Raw genomic sequence first — 26,515 nt, 5'->3', positions numbered from 1 at the left:
TACTAGTAACACCCTACAAGTAGCCCATGGCGCACCATGTGGCCTGCCGCACTGAAAACCTCTGTTTCTGTTCATTAAAATTTATTTCATTTCAGGAAAAAAAGTTTATGCTTAGGGCATGTTCACATTTACGCAATTGAGCTGAACGGAACTGAAGTGAACTGATCGGAGCTTAATTGAACTGAACTGAACTGAATTGATTGGAGCTAAACTGAACTGAACTAAGCTAAAATGAATATTTTATGAGAGAAGAAAATTTGGAGCTGAACTGAATTGATTGAAGCTGAACTGAATTGAATTGATTGGAGCTAAACTAAACTGAACTGAAATTAAGTAATTGTGAACAGGCCCTTAGTATACATAATATAATTTCAGTTCAACAAAAATAAGGTGAAGTGAATGGGGCCTAATAATTATGATAATAATAATGATAATAATGATGATGATGATAATAATAATAATAATAATAATAATAATAATAATAATAATAATAATAATAATAATAATAATAATAATAATAATAATAATAATAATAATAATAATAATAATAATAATAATATTTTACCACAATTCATTAAAGGAAAAATACACTTTAATAATCCCAACTTTGCTCAATTTACTTTAAATAATCCCAACTTTCGATTATTCTACAATGATCCCAACTTTCACATGCTTTTTTTTTTCTTCAATCCCAAACCGGTCAACAAAAGTCAATGACCTAAAATTCTAGGTCACTTGACACGTGTCAATAAGTCGTAAGTGGTCCAAAAAAATATAATTAAAAATTAAAGAAAAAATCAATAATAATAATAAAAAAAAACTAGCCACCACCAGGCCAGCCCACAACCACCAACCACTTGCGGTGGCCAATTCCATCCACAGACAACCCCGAACCACCACCTCCCTTACCTCGACCACCAAAAACTCCCTACAAACTGCCGTTACACCGCGAAACCGACTCCTCTACCTCTCCCCACCCCCTAAACTAGCTATAGCCAAAACTCTTGCGTCGAAACCGCCGCCCATAAAACTCAAAACAACCATAACCAAAGCCCACATCCCTGAAACTGTCCCTATCCCCTCCCCCAACCCCCGAAACCACTTGTCACACCAACCCTGACCATCGAAATCACCTCCCCTTTCCCCGAAATACAAAAACACAACCCTTTTTCTCTCCTATAGTCGCCGGAAATCGCAATCAAAAGGAGTGACGATAAGGTTTTCGGTGAGGGGATGGTTTTCGGTAGGTCGAAAAAGTGGGGGTTTGGGTTTCTTGGATGGTCGGGGTTCGTGGGAGATCGGAGTCGTGGGTATAGGTGTTTGGGTTTTGTGGGTTGGTTGGGATTTTGAGGTTGGTGGGTTTTGTAAATGAGATCGGCATTTCGGGGGTGGTCGGGCCGGGATTCGTGGGTGGTGGGAGTTCGTGGTGGCTAGGTTTCGTAGTCGGTGGCTTGGCTATGGGTCTTGCCGGTAGGGGAAGTGTGGCCACTAGCGCTGGATGGCTGGTGGTCTTTGTTTTTTTTTTTAAAAAAAAATCTTATTAATTTAAATTTATTTATTTATTTTTTGAACCAATTAGAAATCAACACGTGACATATAATTTTTTTTTTCTAAAATATTAACCCTTTCTTCCGGTAACCAGTTTTCCGGATTGAAGAAAGAAAACACATATGAAAGTTGGGATCATTGCAGAATAATCTAAAGTAGGGATTATTTAAAGTAAATTGAGCAAAGTTGGGATTATCAAAGTGTATTTTTATTTCATTAAACCCTAATTATTCAATTTTACAAAACCTTTTATATACACCTTGTTTAATTTTTTTAATGGTCAAAAATAAATTTACCTGACTAATTTTTTTTTCCTCAAACTGAATCCCAATATCTAAAATTATTTAACTTTCCAAATAACATTCTAGTAACAATAACGATGATAAGGTATAATCAGCAACCAGGGTATTGTAAAGTATTAAAAAAGTCCCTTCTCTAGGGTTTAGTGAGTCCTGGTTTTGGGATTCGTAGTTGAGTATTCTCGTAGTGAAATCAAGCAATTACTTGTTCCTTTTCCACGTTTCTACCCACGATTTTTGCGATTATGGAGTCAAACCTGATCAAAGACTTTGAGAAATTCCAATTAACGGAGGAGGAAGGGGAGGTTATTGGAGCGAACGCAGAGGACGAATCTGACGAAATCGCCAATAACCAATTGAAGCTGACCTTAATTGGGAAATTATGGACAATTAAACCATTTAGTGCTGAAGCAATGAAGCGAACCTTATTGAATGTCTGGAAATTGAAGGAAGGCGTTGCAATTAGGATGGTCGAATCGAACTTGTTCATATTCCAATTTTTCTGTTTGGAGGATAAAGACAGAGTTAGCAAAGGTTGTCCTTGGTTCTTTGATGATAAATTACCGGTTCTAAAGGATCTAAGCGGTGAAGAACAACCCTCAGAAGTACTCTTTACTCACTGCCCAAAGTGGATTCGATTGAGAGATGTCCCGTTTAATAGGCGGACTGCCACTGTAATGCGTGATATTGGTGAGGTTCTTGGGGGATTTCTGGAACTAGATGATACAGACCCGCTTGGATGGGAGGAATTCATGTGAATTAAAGTTAATTTAGACCTGAACAAACCAATGAGAAGAGGAATGTTCATCGCTACTGGAACCTCGTCCTCGAAGTGGGTCGACTTTCAATATGAAAGATTGGCAGAGTTCTATTTCTTTTGTGGCAAATTGGACCACACTAAGCGCGATTTCCTGGAAAAAGAGGACTGTGCAAATTCATCTGATGAAATAGTTTACCAATATGGCCCGTGGCTGAAGGCTTCGCCATTGAAACGAGCAAGAGCATCTGGTATCGACAGAGACAAGGAGTTAAGATGGCTGAACTCATTGTCTTCAAGGAGCACTGTCCGCAAGTTACAATGACCCCGACTCAATTAAATTAGGCCCCCAGGAGCAACACGCAAACTGCTCTTTGCTTCACCCCTGAAGACTCCTGCCCATCCGAGTGTGAAACGCAAGGAGATTGCTCTTGTGACCGTGGAGGATCCTATCACCTCTAAGGTGGTCCTTCGTCCTAAATCTCTGTGTGGGGAGGCTAATTCAGAGAGTATTGCTGCAATTTCCCAGACTATCGAGTACCAACAACACCAGGAAGTTTCCCCTCAACAGACAGAGACCCCCATTCCCCCACCTGACCCTCTCTTCTTCATACCAGAGTCAGATCACCCCAAGACTTCTCATGGGGCTAATGCTGACAGTTTTAAGGGTACTCTAAAAGGGCGGTCAAGCAAGTCTTGGAAGCGCATTGATAGAGACATAGACAGTACAATGGAGGAGCAGTCATCTTGGGTTGGGAAGAGGAAGCAACTGGAGCAAAACGTTAATGTAGAAGGAGACGAGGCGCAATTTGGGAAGCGGACCAAATCCATCCCTGAGGCATCCCATCATTCTGCTAGCACGGCGGAGGTTGATCTCAATCAACCCCGCCCATCCCAATGAATTCCTTATGTTGGAACTGTCGGGGACTATCCAGTTCCCGTGCAGTTCGGGCACTACGTAAGTGGTGCATTTCTTTAGCTCCTGATATTTTATTTATGTCAGAGACAAAATATAATAAATCTGTTGCTGAAAATAATAAAAATAATTTTGGTTTTGAGTATGCATTTGATGTTAGTAGTATTGGTAGGTCTGGTGGTCTTTGTTTGTATTGGAAAAACAATGTGGATTTTTCTCTTGTTTCGTTCTCTCAAATCATGTATGTGGTGATATAAAAAATAATGAGGGACTGGTGTGGCGTTTTGTTGGAATCTATGGTTGGCCGGAAACGGAAAATAAAAACAAAACATGGACTTTAATTAGATCTCTCTGTGACGGATTTGATGGTCCTATCCTAATTGGTGGCGATTTCAATGAAATATCCTATGACGAGAAGGAGGGAGGAGTTGACAATGAAAGAAAGGAAATGGAAGGATTTCGTGATGCCCTTCTTGACTGTGATTTGCATGATTTGGGTTACAAGGGTCAATGGTATACATGGGAGAGGGGTTTGTCCATGGAAACTCTTATTCGAGAGAGACTAGACCGATATGTCGCTAATGGAAAATGGCTTGATGTTTTCCCTAACATAGCCGTGGAGAACCTGGATAGAGGGAAATCTGACCACTCCCCCATACTCCTCAAATTTGGTGCGCACAGGCGGAAGAAAAAGAGAAAAAAGAAGAAAAAAAGATTTCGTTTTGAAACCTGTTGGTTGCTTGATGGGGAATGCGAGGAGATAATTAGGGGAGCTTGGCGGGAAGAGATGGGCAAGGTGGAGGACCGTGTTAGGCACGTAGCAGAGGATCTTCAAGTTTGGAGCAAAAGCTTGAGCAGCAAATTGACTCCACTGAGGAAGACTTAAAGAAAGCAAGGAAGGAAAAAGCCTCTAATAATTCCCTAGCTAAGTGTACCGATTTAGAGAAGAGGCTTGATGATCTGCTTGATAAACAAGAAGCTTATTGGTACCTGCGATCCAGAGCCTCGGAAATTAAAGATGGAGATCGTAACACCTCGTATTTTCATCACAAAGCTTCGTAGAGAAAATCGAGGAATGAAATCAGGGATCTATTTGATGATAAGGGCGACTGACAGGAGGATGAGGAAGACATTGAAAAGATTATTCAGGGTTTCTACATACCAGAGCTTATTTACAGCTGGCACTTTATCGGAAGAAGCTTGTGAGACAGTCTTAGATGCAACTGAAGAGCTGATAACCCCGGAAATCAATTCTGATCTCTTGCGCCCTTATTCAAAAGAAGAGATTTTTGCTGCACTTTCTCAGATGCACCCATGCAAGGCCCCGGGACCTGACGGTATCCATGCTATATTTTTCCAGAAATTTTGGCATATTTTTGGTGACGATGTTTCTAGACTTGTTAGTAACATTTTGCAGGGTAATGAGTCATTTGGCCCTGTAAATAACACTAACATTGTTCTTATTCCGAAAGTGAAGGAGCCTACTCTGGTGTCGGAGTTTAGGCCTATTGCTCTCTGTAATGTGCTTTATAAAATTGCCTCGAAGGCTATTGTGATGAGATTGAAATCGGTGGTCCCTAACATTGTTTCTGAGAATCAAAGTGCTTTTGTTCCGGGCCGGCTCATTACAGATAATGATCTCATTGCGCTTAAACTTTTCCATATGATGAAGAAGAGATGCAATAGTAGGAGAGGCATGGTGTCCATGAAGCTTGATATGAGTAAAGCATATGACAGAGTTGAATGGAATTTCCTAGAAAAATTGCTCTTAAAAATGGGGTTTGCAAACAGATGGGTGAAGGTTATTATGGACTGTGTGACCACGGTCAAATATTCTTTTATTGTTAATGGGAATGTGTGCGGTTCTGTCGCTCCAACTAGAGGGCTCCGTCAAGGTGACCCTCTATCCCCGTACCTGTTTATTCTTGTTGCTGATGCTTTCTCAGATTTGTTGCGGAAAGCCTTGGTGGACAGTTCCATTCATGGGGCCAAAGCTAGCCGTAAGGGACCGGAGATTTCCCACCTCCTTTTTGCAAATGACAGCCTTTTATTTGCAAGAGCTAACCGAAGGGAGTGTTCGAAAATTGTTGAAATCCTTAACACATACGAACATGCTTCCGGGCAGAAAATTAACTATGACAAATCGGAAGTCACTTTTAGCAAAGGTGTCAGTGCTTCAGTGCGAGAGGAGTTGTTGAATGTTTTAGAAATGTGGCAAGTCGATAAACATGACAAGTATCTTCGAGTACCAACAATCATCGGAAAATCCAAAAAGATGATTTTTTCGGCGCTCAAAGATAGGATATGGAAAAAGTTATCAGGATGGAAAGAAAATTTTTTATCCAGAGCAGGAAAGGAAATTCTTCTTAAATCAGTGATCCAGGCCATTCCTACATACATCATGGGGGTATACAAAATTCCGACAGGGGTAATTGATGATATTCATGCTATGATGGCCCGTTTCTGGTGGGGACAAGAGAATGATAAAAAAAGAGTTTCTTGGAAGAGTTGGAAGGATCTTTGCACGCCGAAATGTCTTGGTGGTATGGGTTTCAGAGACCTACGAGTATTTAATGATGCACTTCTTGGTCGACAAGCGTGGCGTCTCACAAACAACCCAAACTCTCTTCTGAACAAAGTACTTAGTGCAAAGTACTACCCGGGGAAGAAATTCATCGATGCTCATCTTGGAGTTGGGGGTAGTTACTCATGGCAAAGCATCTGGTCGTTGAAGGCTCTGTTTAAAGAGGGTTTAATCTGGAGGATAGGAAACGGCTCTTCGGTTAACATCTAGAGTGACCCTTGGGTTGACAATGGTGATAGCCGATTCATTAGTTCTCCGATTTCTGATGAGGTTCAAGTAGTGAGCGATTTAATTGACCACAATACTTGTGAGTGGGATGTGCATCGACTTGAAAATATCTTCAATGAAAAGGATGTGCGAAGCATCCTAGCCATTCCCTTAAGTTCGATGGCAGGCCCCGATATGCTCACTTGGGCTTTCTCCTTCGATGGAAGCTACTCCGTAAAATCAGCCTATATGATTGGTAAGTCATGCAATCTTGATTTATTTCATAAATCTTGGTTGGATATTTGGAGCCTTGACATAACCCCGAAGGTGCGTCATTTCTTGTGGCGGGTGTGTACGGGTACTCTTCCGGTTAGGGTGTACCTTAAACATAGGCACATGACTGATTTTTCAGACTGCCCCTGGTGTAATGATACACCCGAAACTGTACAACATGCACTTTTTGACTGTCCTACAGTCAGAGAGCTCTGAGTAGAATGCGAATGCCCGAAGATGTCGTTATGGACGAATAACATGTCCTTTCTTGAGCTATTCGAATCTTGGAGCAAGCTTGATGTTAAGAAGGTCTGCAAAGGTGCTATTTTGTTGTGGCAGTTGTGAAACCGTAGAATTAACATGGTTTTCAACGGCAAGGAGACCTTTCACCCTGTCATTGTTGATCGTGTGAAGCGCCTGGCAGCAGATTGTAATGCTTATTCTAAGAAGATTTATGGGGGAGTCAAGAGGAATGTCTGTCGCAGCCCGAAACGGTGGATAGCCCCTCCTGATGGTGTAATCAAGTTGAATTGCGATGCTTCACTCAGTGTTGAAGGTTAGGTGGGTCTTGGGGTTATAGCCAGGGATTGTAGAGGAGAGATCTTATTTGCAGCAACTCGGAGAATTAGAGCTCACTGGCCCCCGATAATCGCAGAGGGAAAGGCAGCAGCGATGGCAATAAAGCTTGCAAAGAGTCATGGCTTATCTGACATTATTATCGAAGGTGACAATCAAGTGCTCATCAACCGACTTTCCAAGGCTTCAATGTTCTTCACCGATCTTGACAATGTGCTCAATGATATTTTATCCTCTTGTTATTTTTTCTCTTCCGTTAATTGGTGTCATGTTAAACGGGACGGTAATGCTGTAGCTCACAATTTAGCCCGTTTAATTCCTTTTGCTACCGAACAAATTTGGGAAAACCATTGCCCTTGTGAGGTTTCCCCATATGTTTTGATGGACAAATCTAATATATATATATAAAGGGGAGTTTTTTCCCGCGTTTGTAGAGAGCCACGTAGGATTTTGTTAATTTAAAAAAATTATAGAGCGCCACATAAACACTAGTAGAAAATATCAAAAAGGCACCCCCTAATTGGCACCGGTTAAGTCCAAACCGGTGCAAAAAATGGGCTACAAAATTGGTGGGAAGGTAAACCAGAGTAAAAGGCACCGGTTCACTTCAAACCGGTGCCTAAAACATAAAGGCCACCGGTTTGAACCGGTGCCTTTGTGAACCGAACCTTTTAATTATTAAAAAAAAAAAACGGCCTTATCTCTCCTTAAAACCCTAAAGCGCAGCCTCTTTCACTCTCTCCTCTCAATCCGCCTCTTTCAACTCTCAATCTGCCTCTTTCACTCTCTCCTCTCCATTCTCTCTCCTCTCCTCTCCCTTCTCTCCCCTCGATCTCTCCATCCCATTCACTTCTCTTTCTCTACAACAACAACAACACCACCGCAACAAGAACAACACCACCACCGCAACAACACCACCGCAACAAGAACAACACCACCACCGCAACAACAACAATAACACCACCGCAACAACAAGGGTTTCACCACCGTAACAACAACAACAACAACATTAAGGGTTTTTTGTATCAATTTTTTTGCGTTTTTGGGTTTCAACGGGTTTTTTGTTTCAATTTTTTTTGCGTTTCTGGGTTTTTGTTTCACTTCTCTTTCAATTTTTTTTGTTTTCTGGGTTTTTGTCGATTAAAATCCAAATAGTAAGGGTTTTGTTCGATTTCAATTTTTGTTTTCAGATTGGGTTTCTGGGTTTTTGTTTTTGCGTTTCTGGGTTGTTGTTTTCAAATTGGGTTTTTCAGATTTGGGTTTTTGCGTTTTGGTTTTTCATATTGGTTTCTGGGTTTTGGTTTTTCAGATTGGGTTTGAATTTTTTTTTCAATTTTTGGGATTAAATTCTGGTTTTTTTTTGGAAGCTTAATTGTATTAATTTTTTTTTTTTTTTTTGTAATTTATATGTTGTAATTGTATTAAATTCTGGGTTTTTTTGGAAGCTTAATTTATATGTTTTTGTAATTTTTTTTTGTATTTATATGTTGTAATTTTATTTTTGATTATGTATTGCAAATTTGCAAATTTTCGATGATATTGATGTTGCAATTTTCGATGATATTGATGATGTTTTAATCGATTTATGTTACATTTTGATGTTGTTATGTATTTTAGACTAATTAATTTTTAAGTGGAAAAAACAAAAAAAAAAAAAAATTATATTTTTTTGGCACTTTTGGCACCGGTTAAAAAACAACAAAATTATTTTTTTTGGCCCTTTTTGGCATCGGTTAACCGGTGCCAATTCCGAGTTTTGGCACCGGTTCGAACCGGTGCCTTTTAATAACCCTTTTTGGCACCCCTCACATAGGCACCGGTTCAAACCGGTGCCAAATTCATTTTTTCACGTAGTGAAATGTGCGATGTAGGGTTGGGATTTAATGTGTGCCACATAGGTTAAAAAAATATTAAAATATTAAAATTATAAAAGTCAAGGTGAAAAATAACAATATATATCATCTATCTTTATGTACTCAAAAAAAAAAAAAAAAAAAAAAATTATGTGCTATACGTTTCACTGGCCCAAGCAATCGATCATATATCTCACCAAGAAAATAAATAAAGAAATAAAAGTATTGATAATTATCATCTATCTTTATGTACTCAAAAAAAAAAAAAACTTAAAAAATTAATCCTTTTCACCTACATGTATTATCTTTTAACAAACATTACTGACTTTGTTCCTTTAATTATGATAAGCAAATTTAACGTAAGTTAGTTTGCTCATAGTTGATATATTATTAGTCAATATGTTTCAAATATTATTATTTCTAAGGAAAAAAAATTAATTAGGAAAAAGATAATAAGGATTACAATTTTAATAATGATAAAATTTAAGTTAGGAAAAAGATATGAATTGTTTTAATTAGCTTATGATTTGTTATTATTATAAATAGGCATTAATTTAATCCACGCGCCACCAAAGAATCACGCAATACTTCATACAAAGCAATTTACGACTTTATATTGTGGTTTAAGAAAATGTACGTCTAATTCCTTAAACTCAAATTTTTTTTATGAATTAACAATGAATATGATGAGGTATTCACAAATAATATTATTTTTAACTACTCCGTATTTTTTTTCATTGCATTGTTTTCTTAGGTCTACTTCGTTGATTCGAGAACTTAATTCTTCCAAAAATGATTGGAAAATTAAAGTACGCGTATCAAGGCTTTTTGATATATTGAACTTTCAGAAACATAATAGTTTGATTAGTTTGGACATGGTTTTAATTGAGGAAGAGGTATGCCTTTTATTTTATTTTTTTTAATAATAATATATAATTCTTTTTTTGAAAATTTATTGTGTAACTTACCATATTATTTTAACTTACAATATTTTTTGCATATGTAGGGTGATTATGTCCATGCTTCAATCAAAGGAAAATTTGTCCAACAATTTCGTTCTAAACTGGTTGAAGGCAAAGTTTACACAATTCGATATTTTTCTGTTGTACCTAACAAGAATGAATATCGTGTTGTGAGCGATAACAAGATAATGATACAATTTTTTCAAAATACAACTGTCAAGGGCGTTGCAGATAATAATAAAATTTCGTTGCATAGATTTGATTTTGTTCAATTGCAACATTTAGATAAGTTCCGTAGTAATGCTACACTCCCCGGTATATATTTTACAGATTTTCTATTTTTATTTTTAAAAAATTTCTATAGTGTTATCTTTTGCTTAACTATTTTTTATAATTTTTTTTTTTTGTTTCGTACATCACTTTGTCCTACAAGATGTGGTTGGCATGGTTGTTAACGAAATTGGAGATTCAATTGAAATAGAAGATAAATGGTAATTATTATTTTAATATATTTGTATATATTATTATTATTTTATCAATTACAATTTACTAAGATTTATATTTGATTAATTTTATATTTATTAGTAAATTATTTGTATTTTGATATCATGGTTAGTGGACAACGAATCCAATTAAAGATTTGGGATAATGTATTTCCTGAATATTCAAGACAAAAAGACCTACTTGCTGATTCTACTAAGCCTTTTGGTATAGTTGTTACTTCAATGGTCAAATATTTTAATGGTAAGTATCATATATTAGTTATTATAATAAATTATTTTTTAAATATTTACAAGGAATAACCTAATTTGCCATTGTCATTTTGTATACAGGAAAAATTAATCTAAATACTTCTGCATCAACCAAAATTTATATTGAGCTTCAAATTTCCGAGGTTGATGAATTGAAATCTTTATGGAGGTATGTTATTTCAATAATTTTATTTTTTTTATAATATTCTTTCTAAATAAATATACCTCTTATATATGATCATTATAATGCAGTGAGAAGTTAGATAATGCTACCATTGGAAAACTTGAAATTCAGAGTATTAAGATTGGACCCGAAGAAATCAACTCTAAAAAAGTTGATATTTTAACGCTTATGAATCATGTACAAAAAAACTTTAGAAAAGGTATTTTAATACATCACTTTATTATTCCTTTAAAAAAAATACATCATTTTATTATATTTAATATGAAATATATGATAAATCTTAAATTCAAACCTAATTTTATTTTTAAATCATATAGGATTTGATCTTCTATTGCATGGCTAAAGTGGATGCAATTATGAGTGAATATAGTTGGTATTATATCGCATGCCCAGCATGTCAAAAACGCATCACTCCAAGAAAAACTGATTTTTGGTGCTTTGCTTGTGAGAAACAAATTGAAAGGCCCATCCCAAGGTTTGTTTCAAATTTCTTCTTTATCCATATTATGATAATAGATTAAATAAATAATAAATCATATACTACCTAATTTTTTCATATATTTTTTTTCCCAATCAGATATCGTTTGTAACAAAAGTTGCAAGTTTTGTATTTTGTGTATCAAAGTTTTGCTTATTCATAAATATAAAGAAGTAAAAATTCCAAATTAGCTTATTAGCTATATGAACTCATATACGCAAGTGGAAATATCAGTCTTATCTCATGTTGTAGAATTTATGATAAAAAAATTATAAGGGTGAAGACTAAATTTGTAAATTTCTCAAGTTTATCTTATATTCAATAAGATTATGATATAAAAAATATAAATAAGTATCATGTTGTAGAATTTATCATAATAAAATTTAAAGGATGAAGACTAACTATTGTAAATTTCTCAACTTTATCTTATCTTTATTATTATTTTTTTTGACGGAAAACTTTATCTTATCTTATAAACTTTTTTTCTCGTAAAAAAAAAATAATATATATAAACTCTTGTTATAGTTACTATTATTATTATTTTTTAATATTGTATTATAATTTATGATCTTTGTTCTGACAAACTATTGAATTACGACTAACTTTCGGCTAAAAGTTGAGCATCATTTAATAAGGATATGCACTGATTCCAATTCCATGGCATTTTTGGTAAACTTGATGTAGTGTTAAAAAATCTTACTTATTCCCTTATTAGTGTCAAGAAAATTATGTAGTGTTAAAAAATCATACTTATTTTTTAATCATATTGTAATTCGGAAGTGTATTGCCATATTGTAATTCCAACAATTTTTACCTATTTTTTACTTTTAAACTAAATAATTAATGTGTATCAATCAATGTGGGCACGATTTATCATCTTTGCTTATTCTTTATATGTATTTGTTTGTTATTATTATACCAAGGGTGTTATACTTGTATTAAAAGCAATTATTAGGGTGTGTAATAAAATTAAAATTGATATAACAATTCAAAAATAAAGGTAAACAAAACTATTAAGTAAATGATTTTATGTTAATAATAAAACATATACGAAGTATAAAATAAAAACTATCTTCTAGAATCTCGAAAGTTGTTACATGATTAACTAAATTAAAAGGCTAACATAAGTATTATTTGTTCCTATCATCTAAATCTCTATTTCTTGAACATGGAGTTTTATTATATTTCGAGAGAATCCTTGTCTCCTTGATTCATAACACTAAACCTGCATCATACACAAAGTATACAGATTAAAGTGTTAATATTAGTATACTATTAAATAATTTATAAGATAAAATTAGAATTAGTCAGAAATATCTAAATGAATTATATATATTCTAAAATATAGATACCTTTATCTTCTTTGATGTGATTTGGTCGAATGAATCATGATCCTTTTTCGTTGAATCGATATTATCAAAAGGGCGTTTTGCGGTTTCTTCAATGACTGTAATTTCATCTTTTGAAGCATCTTCACTACCTTTTATGACATCTTTATTCTACATCAAAATTATTTATGTAATGTTTTGAGAAATTAAAATTTAAAATTATGACTTCTAAATAAACATTAAATACTTGTAACAATTATTTAGTACCTCAATGACACTTTTGTCAATAGATAAGAAATGCAGCAAAAATTTCCCAAAATCATTTAATCAAGATACTACTATCGACAGTAATGGTCAGCCCATATATAGAAGGAGGGACAACGGGAGGTAAATACACATGATTGGTTAGGCTTTTTAGGGACAGAATAACCATTTTCATCATAATTGGTTTTATTTTTAATTTACAGCAATAAGATTTATACATGCTTATATACCAACATACATGACTGATGCTTATACAAATACACATTAATGAAAACAGGTTTATAAAAAAAGGTGATCATCTCATGGACAATCGGTCAATAGTGCCCTACAATGCAGGACTGTTAATGATGTTTAATGCACATATCAATGTAGAATGGTGCCACACTGCAAGAGCAATCAAGTACCTTTTCAAGTATGTGTGTAAAGGACCAGATAGGACCATGATCATAACCGGCGACGAACAAGATGAGATAAAAACATACCTTGACTGTAGATACATCTCAGCATGTGAAGCTGCATGGAGAATCTTCGAGTTCGAAATCCAAGAAAGAACTCCAGCGGTAATGCGCCTGCTTGTACACCTAGAAGGAGAACAAGCAGTAGTGATGAGAGACAACGATAGTTTGAACTTCGTGATAAATAAAGAAGACATTAATGAGACAATGCTGACAGAATGGATGAAAACCAATGCCATCGATGAAAAAGCAAGGACGTTAACATATGCAGAGTTTCCCACAGAATATGTGTGGACAACCACTGAACAAATCGATGAGCTTGGGAATAAAAAAAGAAAAAGTCGTGGGCAAGGAGGCAGGAACGTAAATGCATCGGCAGAATTACATATGTTCATCCTACTGCAGGGGAGAGGTACTACCTTCGCCTACTACTCAACATTGTTAAGGGACCTGAAACCTTTGCGGAAATTAGAAAGATTGATGGACAAGTGTGTCCTACATACAAAGAAGCTTGCTACGTACTAGGCCTACTCAACAACGACAAAGAGTGGCATGATGCTATACAAGAAGCAAATCAGTGGGCAATGCCAGCGCAATTGAGGGAACTTTTCGTCACCCTACTATTGTTTTGCGAAGTAACTGATATATCAACACTATGGGAATGCAGCTTCAACGCCTTCTCAGAAGACATACAGCGAAAAAAGAGAAGGTTGTTCAAACATCCAGAACTCATACTTACAGAGGATCAGATAAAGACATACACACTACTTGAAATTGATAGGATTCTGGTGAAATTCGGAAAGTGCTTGGCAGATTTCAAAGACCTACCACAACCTGATTTTACAGAAGCAGAAACTATGGAAAACAAGCTTATTGCAGAAGAAAGACTTTACGACATCAAACAACTGAAGGAAGATTGGTCCAAAAGAATAAAGAACTTGAATAAAGAGCAGTTAGATGTTTATGGCAAAGTGGTGCAAGCAGTTGAACAGGACACAGGGGAGATATTTTTCTTATACGGCCATGGAGGGACTGGAAAGACATATTTATACTGCACCATCACAGCAAAGCTTCGGGCAGATCGAAAAATAGTTCTGAATGTAGCATCATCAGGTAACACAATTTTAGTTCAATTATTTTAAAATCAGATTACATCTCCTCTATGTATACAATTAAACTAAGTTTTAAAAACACAAGTATTTCAAAAAAAAATATATATATATATAACTAACATATTTGGAATGACATATAAGGTATTGCGGCATTGCTTCTCCCAGGAGGAAGGACAGCTCACAGTCGATTTGAGATACCGATAGACCTACTAGAAAACTCAACATGTAACGTCAAACGCAACACCCAGTTAGCAGAACTCCTCCAACATACATCATTGATTATTTGGGATGAAGCACCAATGGACCATAAATACACATTTGAAGCACTTGATCGCACCATGAGAGATATAGTAGGACACAAAAAACAAGGGGCAGAAGCTAAGCTGTTTGGAGGCAAGGTTGTATTACTGGGAGGAGACTTTCGCCAAGTACTACCAATAGTCACAAAAGGAGGCAGACAGGATATCGTTCAGGCATCAATAAACAGATCCTACATATGGAATGCATGCAACGTGTTCATTCTTAAGCAAAGCATGAGAGTAAGAGAAGGGGAAGCCAAGAACGAGAGCTACTATAAAAACAAACGGTTCAACGAGTGGCTTTTGGCTATGGGTGATGGAAGACTTGAAACAAAATCTGAGGACCACGAAGTTAAAGGGACTTGGATTGAAATACCAGATGAATATTTGGCTGACGTTGGGGTATCTGAACTACATAAGATAGTGGAAACCACTTACCCAGATTTTGAGCTAAGAAGATCTGACGACAACTATTTAAAGGAAAGAGCTATACTCACTCCGTTAAATGAGACCACAGACACCATAAACGAGTACATGATGAGCCTCTTGCCCATAGACGAAAGGACCTACAAAAGCTGTGATGAAGTATGCTTATCTTCTACTGAATGTGACCAACAATTCTCAGAATACCCAACTGAATATCTAAACAGCTTAAAATTGCCAGGATTACCGCACCACGAGCTTAAAATAAAGGTAGGAATGCCAGTCATGCTACTTCGAAATATAAACCCCCCACAAGGGTTGTGTAATGGTACTAGACTGGTTATAACCCACCTAGGAAAGTTTGTAATTGAAGGAAGGATCATAACGGGGTCGAAACAGGGTAACAAATTCCTAATTCCCAGAATTGTGATGACATCTACGGACACCAAATTACCTTTCATATTAAAAAGAAGACAATACCCATTAAAGCCTTGCTATGCCATGTCAATAAATAAGAGCCAGGGCCAATCGCTTTCATATGTTGGTGTTTACTTACCAAAGCCCGTGTTTAGTCATGGACAACTCTATGTGGCAGCATCAAGAACTACTTCCCCCGAGGGTCTAAAGTTCTTCATTGATGATTCCTACCAAAAATACAAAAGGCATACAAGGAACATTGTCTACAAGGAAGTATTCTCAAACTTGCCAAGCATGGTAGAGGATAGCCTCTAAAATCTTTTAAAACATTTGACATATGATAATCTTTGTGATTCAGTTCCCATGACTGTTATTTTATTTTATTTTTTAATTTTTTTTTGTAGACATCCAATGACTACTATTAAAGTTAAAATTTTTCTTCATTACTACTTTTGTATTTCATAAGTACAGAGTAAACACTCATTAGTAGCATCTTTCATCAAGCGTTGTCATAGTAGTCCTGTTTTGGAGCTTTGGAGTAAATCATTATCAGATGTTAAAGCTGTTTGGTTAAAAATGTTTAATACTGTTTATATCAAAATCAAATTTTGGTAAACACAGTAGTCATCATGTATGGATCTTTTACTAACTAAAATTGACAAATTTGCTGTTCAAATTTCAGTCAAAGTATTACAATTAAGGAAGGTAATCATTTTATTAGGAGCCTCTATATATGATTAATTTTTAGTTAAGCTGTTTTATTTAGTAGTACTCACAAGATTAAGGACAAAAGTCAACATTGAAGTTGTTCTAATTTAGCCTTCTACCAACCTATTTCTATCATTAACTTTGTTTTGACAACATAAACATCAGGTCTACCCAACTTATCCACATAATCTCTCTGTTTTTTTTTTTAATTTGGTAAATAGAAATTTAACCAAAAACCACAGATGTAACTTACATGACTCACCTTATCTCTAAACATAACTGACACACAATTTATACCAAAAACATCAATATAATTCCATCCTATCACATGATTTACAAGAGTTGCAGCAAAAATAATTAGATTTCATTCAAAAAAGAAAAAAAAAAGGGAAAACCACAATACTTACATTTTCGACCACTTCGTCAAGAACATGCAAACTTCTTTAGAAATCAATTTTAATGGTGGGTAACTCCAGCTTTTCCAACTTAAGAAAATGACAGTAACATGCATCAAGGGCCTTCAATTTCACAATATAAAATAGCCACACCTTCTTCTTTAGAAACCCCTAACTCCTTGGTATGAAATTAGACGAAATAAGATAACAATCAACAAGTTCAACGGGATTGAGGGGAAAAACCTCATTTGCGATTTAATTATTATTGGAGTTTAGATTCAGTTGATGTAAACAGAGAGTGAAATGATAGAGAAATTGATAAAATTAAGCAATTAACTGAGTCAAATTTTCAATTCTTCATTTTGGATATGGAGGATAGTGTGATTGATTTCTGGGTTTGATTTGATTTGGTTAGGGTTAATAGGATTTAATGAATTGATACGATAGAATAAAGAAAAGGGAAAGCTGGTAATAAAAAAATACGAAGTACATAGTTAGCGTGAGGAAAACAATTCCCAAAAGGAAAGTTTATAAGATTTCTTTTTTTTTTTTTTTTTTTTTTTTTTTTTTTGAAAGAAGGAAAGTTTATGAGATAGCTAAAAATAAAAGTCAAAGATATTTTTTATTTTGAGGTAAAAAACATGGAGTAATTATTATGGATAATGAAGTCTGTTTTTTACACCACTACTACAAGCTAAGCGACACAAAAAATCGTGTGCGTCAATATATCATGCTCGATTATTAGTATTCTCTTTTCAGATGAAAGGTTTTTTTAAAAAAACAAAAAAAAAAAGACAAAATTGAGAGGGATATTTTGGAAAAGTGAAATTTATCACCATCACCATCACGTAAATATAGAATGAATATATTAAAAAGAAAAAGAAAACAAAAACAAAATCAAAAAATTATTCTTATAGATAACAACTAAAAAAATGATAAAATTTAATATTAACAAGAAAAAACAAATCTTAAAAAATGATATGAATAACAATTAAAAAAGAATAGATTATAAAGAATGATAAAATTTATATAGAGAAGATATGATGAATTGTATTTCCTTATAAATATGCCTTAATTAATTCACAATACATAGAAAAACGTTAATTGTGTTTTTTTTCATAGTCAGATACCCCAAGATTCATGGCTACACAAAGTGAAAATTACAATACCTTCGAGGATACAATAGTAAACAAAGATACAACTGAGGTTGGAGATGAAGATGGAAAAAAATTAATCTTATCACCGTCATTGATCGGAGGCACAAGAAATATGTACCAGAATTACAAAGAAACAATATACTCTACACACTACATATTTAGGGCTACAAAAGGGAATAGGATAATCCTGTCAGCGTCATTCACAGGAGACCCAAGATACCTAAATCAAAACTACAAAAAAAGAATAGAGTACTATATAGAGGTGTACAAGAGATCATTCTATTTGAACATCACAAATTGTTTTTTTTTTTAAATTTTTTTTTGATAATATAATAATAATAATAATAATTTTTTAATATTGAAATATTTTTATTATTCTTTTTGATTTTTGACATTATTATTATTATATGCTGATAATTTATGGTAGCTCTGTAGACTATATAATATAATATACTGTATAATTGGTCATCGGTCCATTAATGAAAGTAATAGAGTTGTGACTTGTGTAGTTGCGTTGGCATGCATGAAACTAATATGTTCCTACGGTTCAAATCAATTGTAACACACATGTAAATTAAAGCATTCTTTCCTCTTAACAAATTACATCTTTTGCAATCCAAATCCAAAATGAACACAAACCGCAACACTTACCAACTATCCTAATGTCTTCAAATCCTTTTAATATTATTATTATCGTTAGTATTAGTGTTTAATAAGACACAAATCTTAAATAATTTTAAAAATAAACCCGTGCGTCGCACGGGCTTCACACCTAGTTATCAATATAATTGACACCTTAACGGGTCTTCAAAAAAAAAAATAACGATGATAAGGTGTAGAATTTAGTAAAAAAAAAAAAAAAAAAAAATCTATAAATACCAACGAACTCTTCCTAAAGCCTCATCATCAATTCATATTCTTTCATACTCCCAACAAAAATTTTCTCTCTCTAAAATTTCTTAGCTTTTCTGAACCTTAAAACAGTCAACCTAATCAGCGATGGCAGCATCAACCTCTTCTTCATCTTCGAACAAGAAGGTACTCCTAAGGAGTTCTGATAAAGAGACTTTCAACGCCGACGAAAAGGCAGCAATGCTTTCGCAAACAATCAAAAATATGATTGAGGATCTCGGCGACAGCACCGATCCCATCCCGCTGCATAATGTCACCTCTAAAACTCTCGCTAAGGTTATCGAGTATTGCAACAAACACGCTAATGATGATAACTCCGAATCATCTAATAATGATGAACTCAAGCAGTGGGATAAGGACTTCCTCAATGTCGACCAAGACACCCTCTTTGATCTTATTCTTGTAAGTATTTTTTTTTTTTTTCGATCTTCTTTCGTTTTTTTTTTTTTTTTTTTTTAGTATAGCTGTATATTACACTTATCGATTTTTTTGGGCTTGGGATTTGGAAGTACATATAATAGTATAAGCTAATATTATGATTAATTATTGTGAAATTTAGGGCTTTGAGTTTTAACTTTTTAGGGTTTGAATATTGAAAGTATAATCATTCGAGTACCTTAATCTTTTCTTGTCCGTATAAAAATCTAGTTAGTGTTGCCAATTTTGAGCTTGAATTATTTATTTCACAAATAAAATAATTTTGATTAAATTTTGTACGATTAAATTCTATTGAATTTTGAGTTCTGGTCTGTTTGGGTGCTCCATATGAATACGATGAGCAAATTGAAGTGCATACGAGTTCTTTGGAATATTTTAGTTAGTTATGTAATTTTATCATATAATATAATATGATTATAGATCTCTTTAGGACGTAATTGTATCTTATCATAATTTTTGATAATATGATAATAGTTTGACACTTATATTTTGCAATCGCATTATACGTAATATTGCACCCAAACTTTTTTAATTAGATGTACCGTTATGTATGAGTTGTTTGTTAACATGGTTTAAGGGTTGTTACAAAATCCTTATAATATAATCTAGTTAGTGTTTCTAATTTTTTGAGCTTAAATTATTTTACAAAAAAATAAAATTGATTGTTAATATACATTTGCGTGGTTGATTGATCAACTATACCTAAATTAATCATGTGTGATATGATGATGTTATGCAGGCTGCTAATTACATGGATATCAAGAGTTTGCTAGATTTAACTTGTCAATGTGTGGCTGATATGATCAAGGGAAAGACACCCGAGGATATAAGGAAGACCTTCCACATCAAGAACGATTTCACACCCGAAGAAGAGGAAGAAGTTCGCAAAGAGAATCAATGGGCTTTCGAGTAAAACTCAAGCAGCAATGGAAGCAATTAAGAACAACTCCATCTACCAAATTCCAAAATTGTTTCTAATTAGTTTAGTTACTCGCTATGTTTATTTACATTTGTTTACATTTGTTTGTTTAATGTTTTAGTACTTACTATGTTTATTGTCTCATTGAAGAACTAATCACTGTGTTTAGGATTGTTTACTGCTTCATTGAATTATTTTTAAGATTCATTATTTTCAATTGTTGTGTTATCTTCATCAAGAAACAAATAAAGTCTTAAGTGTAATAGTTATATATTTGTTATGATAATATCTAAATATGGATGACTATTATCCCATGTACAATTTAGAATATTCTAGAGTTGGGTATTTGGTCTTATCCATTGATGGAACCCTATGTAATGTACATTATATATCCCGTACTAGATTACCAAACATTTATCTAGAATCCCATATTATTATTATCATGTAAGTATGATCGCAGCCCATAACAATTATAATTTAACATTTATCTTAATTTAACATTTATCTACTTTTGATGCTTATTTATTGGAATATCAACATATATAACGAATACAGAGCATGATATATAATTTAAGGTTCCATTCTTATTTTTCTCCATGCTAACGTTCTCATCTTCTATTTCCTTCTTATTTATGAATGACTTGTATCAGGTTTATTTATGCATGATTATAACGTTTAGTACATATTTTGGATACTATTTATATATACTTATCTTTTAATATTATTTTGTATAGTGAAAAAATGTCGAACCTTGCCAAGCTCGAATTTGTGGCCCTTGATATTACCGGAAAAAATTATTTATCATGGGTGTTAGATGCTGAAATACACCTAGATGCTAAAGGGCTTGGTGAAACAATAAAAGAGGCTGATAAGGCAACACCTCAAGATAAGGCTAAAGCCATGATTTTTCTTCGCCATCACCTCCATGAAGGGCTCAAAAATGAATATTTAACTGTGAAAGACCCACAAATCCTTTGGAGTAATCTAAAGGAAACGTATGACCACCAAAAAACAGTGATACTCCCTAGAGCTCGTTATGAATGGTTGAATTTAAGATTGCAAGATTTTAAATCTGTTAGTGAATATAACTCAGCTATGTTTAAAATAACTTCTCAATTGAAATTGTGTGGAGAAAATATTACTGATGCAGAAATGCTTGAAAAGACATACTCCACTTTCCATGCTAATAATATTGTCCTGCAGACACAATATAGAGAAAAAGGTTTTAAAAAATATTATGAATTAATATCTTGTCTTCTTGTGGCTGAGCAAAATAACGAGCTGTTAATGAAAAATCATGAATCACGTCCTACTGGCTCTACTCCATTCCCTGAAGCGAATGTGACAACCCATAATGGGAAAGAAACTAAAAACAGAGACCATTCCAGCAGTAGTGGTAGAGGTAGAGGTCGTGGTCGTGGCCAATGGCGCGGCCGGGGTCGTGGACGTGGATATGGTAGAGGTCGTGGAGATCATTTCACAAACTCACATTCCCACCAGAAGTGGGAACGTAGGGATGAAAAAGAGAAAAGTGATAACAATATATGTTACCGTTGTGGAGGAAAAGGTCATTGGTCTCGGGTTTGTAGAACTCCAAAGCATCTTATTGAACTTTACCAAGAATCATTGAAGAAAGGAAAGAAAGTTGAGGCAAACCTTGTTCTTGAAGATGGTGAAGGTGATTTTGATTTTGGCAATGCCAATCAATTTGATGTTGGTGATTTCCTTACTTTCCCGGAAGGGAATAATTTTGATTTTGGCAGTACAACTCATTTAGAAGTTGCCGATTTCTTCACTGCCCCAGAAGGGAATAATTAAAATTATATTGTTTTATGTCAGTTTTAAGTATTAGACTTATGTTTGCTTATTCTAGTGATTTATTTAAGTTTATTTCTTTCGTTGTAATAAGAATTTTGCTTTATAAATTTATGAACTATTTGAGTGTTTTTATTGATTTATTTGTTTTATCACCTTTATTTTTATGCTTAATATTTTGACATGTATTTTATTTCATGAAGAACATGGATATTACTCAAGTTCAATTTGCTATGAATAGTGAAGAATTATGTCTTGCTGACAGTGCAACTACACATACAATACTTAAAAATAAAAAATATTTCTCTCATTTGATGATGAAAAGAACTAATGTGAGTACCATATCGGATAGTACAAATATCATTGAGGGCTCCGGAAGAGCCACTATAAAGTTGCCTTGGGGAATTGAAATTAAAATAATTGATGCTTTATACTCCCCATTGTCTCAAAGAAATTTATTAGGTTTTAAGGATATTCGCAATAATGGTTATCATATTGAGACAATCAATGAAGAAAATAACGAATTCCTTCAAATCACAAATATAACACAAGGCTCAAAACATGTTTTGGAGAAACTACCTACATTCTCTAGTGGTTTGTACTACACAAAAATCAATGGTATTGAAGCTCTTGCTATAGTAAACCAGAAGTTTACTGATGATTTTATTGTTTGGCATGACCGGTTAGGCCATCCCGGTTCAATAATGATGCGAAAAATAATTACGAATTCATGTGAACATTCTTTGAAGAGCCAGCAGATTCTTCATAATAATTTTTCATGTGCTGCTTGCTTGGAAGGCAAGTTGATTATTCGCCCATCACCAGCTAAAATTAATTTTGAATCAATTAGTTTTCTGGAACGTGTACAAGGAGATATTTGTGGGCCCATACATCCCCCATGTGGACCATTTAGATATTTTATGGTTTTAATTGATGCATCAACTAGATGGTCACATGTGTCTTTGTTATCAACTCGTAACCTGGCGTTTGCGAGATTACTTGCCCAATTGATTAAGTTACGGGCACATTTTCCAGATACTCCCATTAAGACTATTCGGCTTGACAATGCTGGTGAATTTACATCTCAAGCTTTTAATGATTATTGCATGTCCATTGGGATAAATGTTGAACATCCTGTAGCACATGTTCATACACAAAACGGTCTAGCAGAGTCATTAATAAAACGTATTCAGTTAATTGCTAGACCATTGCTTATGAAATCCAATCTCCCAATTTCTACTTGGGGACATGCTATATTACATGCAACAACACTAATTCGCATTAGGCCAACAAGTTATCACAAGTTCTCCCCATTACAATTGGTTTATGGTCAGGAACCAAATATTTCCCATCTAAGAATTTTTGGATGTGCGGTTTATGTTCCAATAGCTCCACCACAACGCACGAAGATGGGTCCTCAAAGGAGGTTGGGGATATATGTTGGGTTTGAATCCCCGTCAATAATTAAATATCTTGAGCCTACAACAGGAGATTTATTTACGGCTCGTTTTGCAAATTGTCATTTTAATGAGTCACTTTTCCCAACATTAGGGGGAGAAAAGAGAGATCTGGAAAATGAAATTAAATGGAATGAATTATCATTATCCTATCTTGATCCTCGAACTAAACAATGTGAACTGGAAGTTCAAAAGATAATTCATTTACAAAGTTTAGCGAATCAATTGCCAGACTCGTTTGCTGACCCAAAAAGAGTGACCAAGTCACATATTCCAGCTGTTAATGCTCCATTTAAAATAGATGTCCCGGAAGGACAAAATAAAATTGCTAATGAGTCTAAACCACGCCAGAAACGTGGAAGACCAATAGGTTTCAAAGATAAGAATCCTCGGAAAAGAAAATGAGCATTGATTGATGATGGTCAAATTGAAGAAACAATTTTCGAAGGATCTCCAGAAGAGACTTTAGACATGATACAAGAAGAAATTCAGGTACCTGATAATGAAGAAATTTCAATAAATTATATCATGTCTGGAATTACATGGAACCGAAATCAAATCGACGTCGATGATGTTTTTGCATGCAATGTAGCATTAGATGTTATGGATAATAATGAGGATCATGAACCAAAATCTATTGAAGAATGTAGACAAAGAAATGATTGGCCAAAATGGAAAGAAGCAATTGAAGCAGAATTAAAATCTCTTGGAAAAAGAGAAGTATTCGGACCAGTAGTCCGTACACCTGAAGGTGTAAAGCCAGTGGGATATAAATGGGTCTTTGTGCAAAAGAGAAATGAAAAGGGTGAAGTTGTAAGATATAAGGCACGCTTAGTTGCACAAGGATTCTCACAAAGACCTGGTATTGATTATGAGGAGACATATTCTCCTGTGGTGGATGCAACTACTTTTAGATTTTTTATGAGTCTGGCAATAAGAGAAAGACTTTACTTACGTTTGATGGATGTAGTCACATCTTATTTATATGGCCCACTGGATAATGACATTTACATGAAGCTCCCAGAAGGATTCAAGCTGCCGGAAGCAGCAAAATCTAGTTCTCGAGAACATTTCTGTATTAAATTGAACAAATCTCTTTATGGATTGAAACAATCTGGGCGTATGTGGTATAACCGTTTAAGTGAGTATTTGTTGAGAGAAGGTTATAAGAATGATCCTATCAGCCCATGTATTTTTATAAAGAAATTTGGATCAGGATTTGTTATAATTGCAGTGTATGTTGATGATTTGAATATCATTGGAACTCCTGAAGAGATTTCAATGACTGTCAATTATTTAAAGAAAGAGTTCGAAATGAAAGATCTAGGAAAGACAAAATTCTGCTTGGGGTTACAAATAGAGCACCTAGAGAATGAAATCTTTGTGCATCAATCAACATACATAGAAAAGGTTCTTAAAATATTTTCTTTGGATACAACATATCCATTGAGCAACCCTATGGTTGTAAGATCACTTGAAGTAGAGAAAGACCTATTCCGACCTCGGGAAAATGATGAAGAAATTATTGGTCCTGAAGTACCGTATCTTAGTGCAATTGGAGCACTAATGTACCTTGCAAGTCATACACGACCTGATATATCATTTCCAGTTAATTTATTAGCAAGGTTTAGTTCATGTTCAACCCGAAGGCATTGGAATGGGATTAAACATTTACTTCTTTACCTTCAAGGTACGAAGGATATGGGTTTATTTTTCCCAAAGTTGTCCAAAGAAAATTTGATTGGTTTTGCAGATGCAGGTAATTTATCTGTTCCTCATAATGGTCGGTCACAAACTGGATATGTGTTCACATATGGTGGTACTGCCATTTCTTGGCGTTCCATGAAACAAACCATTGTAGCTACTTCTTCCAATCATTCTGAGATTTTAGCAATTCACGAGGCTAGTCGTGAATGTGTATGGTTAAGGTCGGTAGTTCAACATATAAAAGAAGTTTGTGGTTTATCATCTGGGAAAAAGGCACCAACAACTTTATATGAGGATAACGCTGCTTGTATTGCTCAACTTAAGGAAGGATACATCAAAGGCGACAGAACAAAGCACATCTTACCCAAATTTTTCTTCTCTCATGATCTTCAGAAGAATGGCGATATAAATGTATTGCAGATTCGTTCAAGTGAGAATTTAGCAGACTTATTTACTAAGGCTTTTCCAACAGCAACATTCAAAAAGTTAGCTTACGACATTGGATTGCGTCGTCTTAAAGATCTCAAGTGATGTAGTCATGAGGGGGAGTTAATGCGCGCTGCACTCTTTTTTCCTTAACCATGGTTTTTCCCACTGGGTTTTCCTGGTAAGGTTTTTAACGAGGCAGCATATTATGCGCATTATAGTGTATTATTTTGTACGGGTTTTGTAGTAAATGTTTGTTATTGTTTTATTCAATATATAGTCATCCAAGGGGGAGTGTTATGATAATATCTAAATATGGATGACTATTATCCCATGTACAATCTAGAATATTCTAGAGTTGGGTATTTGGTCTTATCCATTGATGGAACCCTAGGTAATGTACATTATATATCCCGTACTAGATGGAATATGAAATACAACGTAACAATATTCCCTCATCTCTCTTTATTTTCTATTCCATATTTAGCAATTTTTCATATTTATGTGATTAAAATTGTTATTATATTAGTTTTAAAATATTAGATAAAATTCCTAATCTCAAAAGATAATATTTTGTATTTAATTAATTTAAACTTTAAAATCTCATTCGCCAATTTTGCTTACGTGTCATTTGAATTATTTAATGGAAAAATGGAAAAGAAAAATCCAACCTTTGCACTTTTTTCTCCTACAAATCCAACCTTCAATTTATTCCTCAAAAATCCAACCTTTATACCCCACCTTCTCCAACAGATCCATTTGACCTTTAACTTGTTAAACAGGTTAAAAAGTTTTTTTTTTCTTCAATTCACTCAATTTCCTTTCTCACTCCTCCTCTTTCTCTCTCCACCAATTCCTCCACCACAACAACCAGCACGCCACCAATACACTACC

At 34.5% G+C, this 26,515-nt stretch overlaps 3 protein-coding genes and 1 long non-coding RNA gene across 4 annotated transcripts; 3 read left to right on the top strand and 1 right to left on the bottom strand.

Moving 5' to 3' along the window:
• The first annotated feature begins 3,968 nt into the window (after positions 1–3,968).
• On the top strand, positions 3,969–4,406 carry LOC145639936 (uncharacterized). Its single transcript, XM_081691255.1, has one exon. It carries the CDS (start codon positions 3,969–3,971, stop codon positions 4,404–4,406), a length of 438 nt encoding a protein of 145 aa, XP_081547381.1.
• A 2,538-nt stretch (positions 4,407–6,944) lies between these two features.
• LOC145639935 (replication protein A 70 kDa DNA-binding subunit C-like) lies at positions 6,945–11,254 on the top strand. The gene is made up of 9 exons (XM_081691254.1): positions 6,945–7,140; positions 8,414–8,474; positions 9,768–9,909; positions 10,020–10,290; positions 10,409–10,466; positions 10,592–10,719; positions 10,809–10,896; positions 10,980–11,110; positions 11,229–11,254. Exons 1-9 carry the CDS (start codon positions 6,945–6,947, stop codon positions 11,252–11,254), a joined length of 1,101 nt encoding a protein of 366 aa, XP_081547380.1.
• Positions 11,255–12,446: 1,192 nt separating this feature from the next.
• Positions 12,447–17,330, bottom strand: LOC145640854 (uncharacterized). Its single transcript, XR_014114986.1, has 4 exons — positions 16,803–17,330; positions 13,464–13,562; positions 12,742–12,888; positions 12,447–12,614 (listed from the first exon to the last, which is right to left on the bottom strand). It is a non-coding gene; the product is annotated as an uncharacterized LOC145640854 (long non-coding RNA).
• Positions 17,331–18,946: 1,616 nt separating this feature from the next.
• LOC145640853 (SKP1-like protein 1A) lies at positions 18,947–20,210 on the top strand. Its single transcript, XM_081692089.1, has 2 exons — positions 18,947–19,261; positions 20,037–20,210. Exons 1-2 carry the CDS (start codon positions 18,947–18,949, stop codon positions 20,208–20,210), a joined length of 489 nt encoding a protein of 162 aa, XP_081548215.1.
• Positions 20,211–26,515: the final 6,305 nt, after the last annotated feature.

Source organism: Chenopodium album, chromosome 7 (genome assembly GCF_948465745.1).
Source record: "Chenopodium album chromosome 7, dcCheAlbu1.1, whole genome shotgun sequence".
In the NCBI taxonomy this organism is placed as follows: Eukaryota; Viridiplantae; Streptophyta; class Magnoliopsida; order Caryophyllales; family Amaranthaceae; genus Chenopodium; species Chenopodium album.
Note: the sequence above shows the minus strand (reverse complement) of the source record. Positions and strands in the feature narration are given on the sequence as shown.

Coding starts and splice junctions, on each gene's coding strand:
- LOC145639936 (XM_081691255.1), top strand. CDS start 3,969: ATGGAAGGATTTCGTGATGCCCTTCTTGACTGTGATTTGCATGATTTG.
- LOC145640853 (XM_081692089.1), top strand. CDS start 18,947: ATGGCAGCATCAACCTCTTCTTCATCTTCGAACAAGAAGGTACTCCTA. Junction 19,262..20,036: donor CCCTCTTTGATCTTATTCTT/GTAAGTATTTTT, acceptor GATGTTATGCAG/GCTGCTAATTACATGGATAT.
- LOC145639935 (XM_081691254.1), top strand. CDS start 6,945: ATGGTTTTCAACGGCAAGGAGACCTTTCACCCTGTCATTGTTGATCGT. Junction 10,897..10,979: donor GAATTGAAATCTTTATGGAG/GTATGTTATTTC, acceptor ATTATAATGCAG/TGAGAAGTTAGATAATGCTA. Junction 11,111..11,228: donor ACAAAAAAACTTTAGAAAAG/GTATTTTAATAC, acceptor TAAATCATATAG/GATTTGATCTTCTATTGCAT.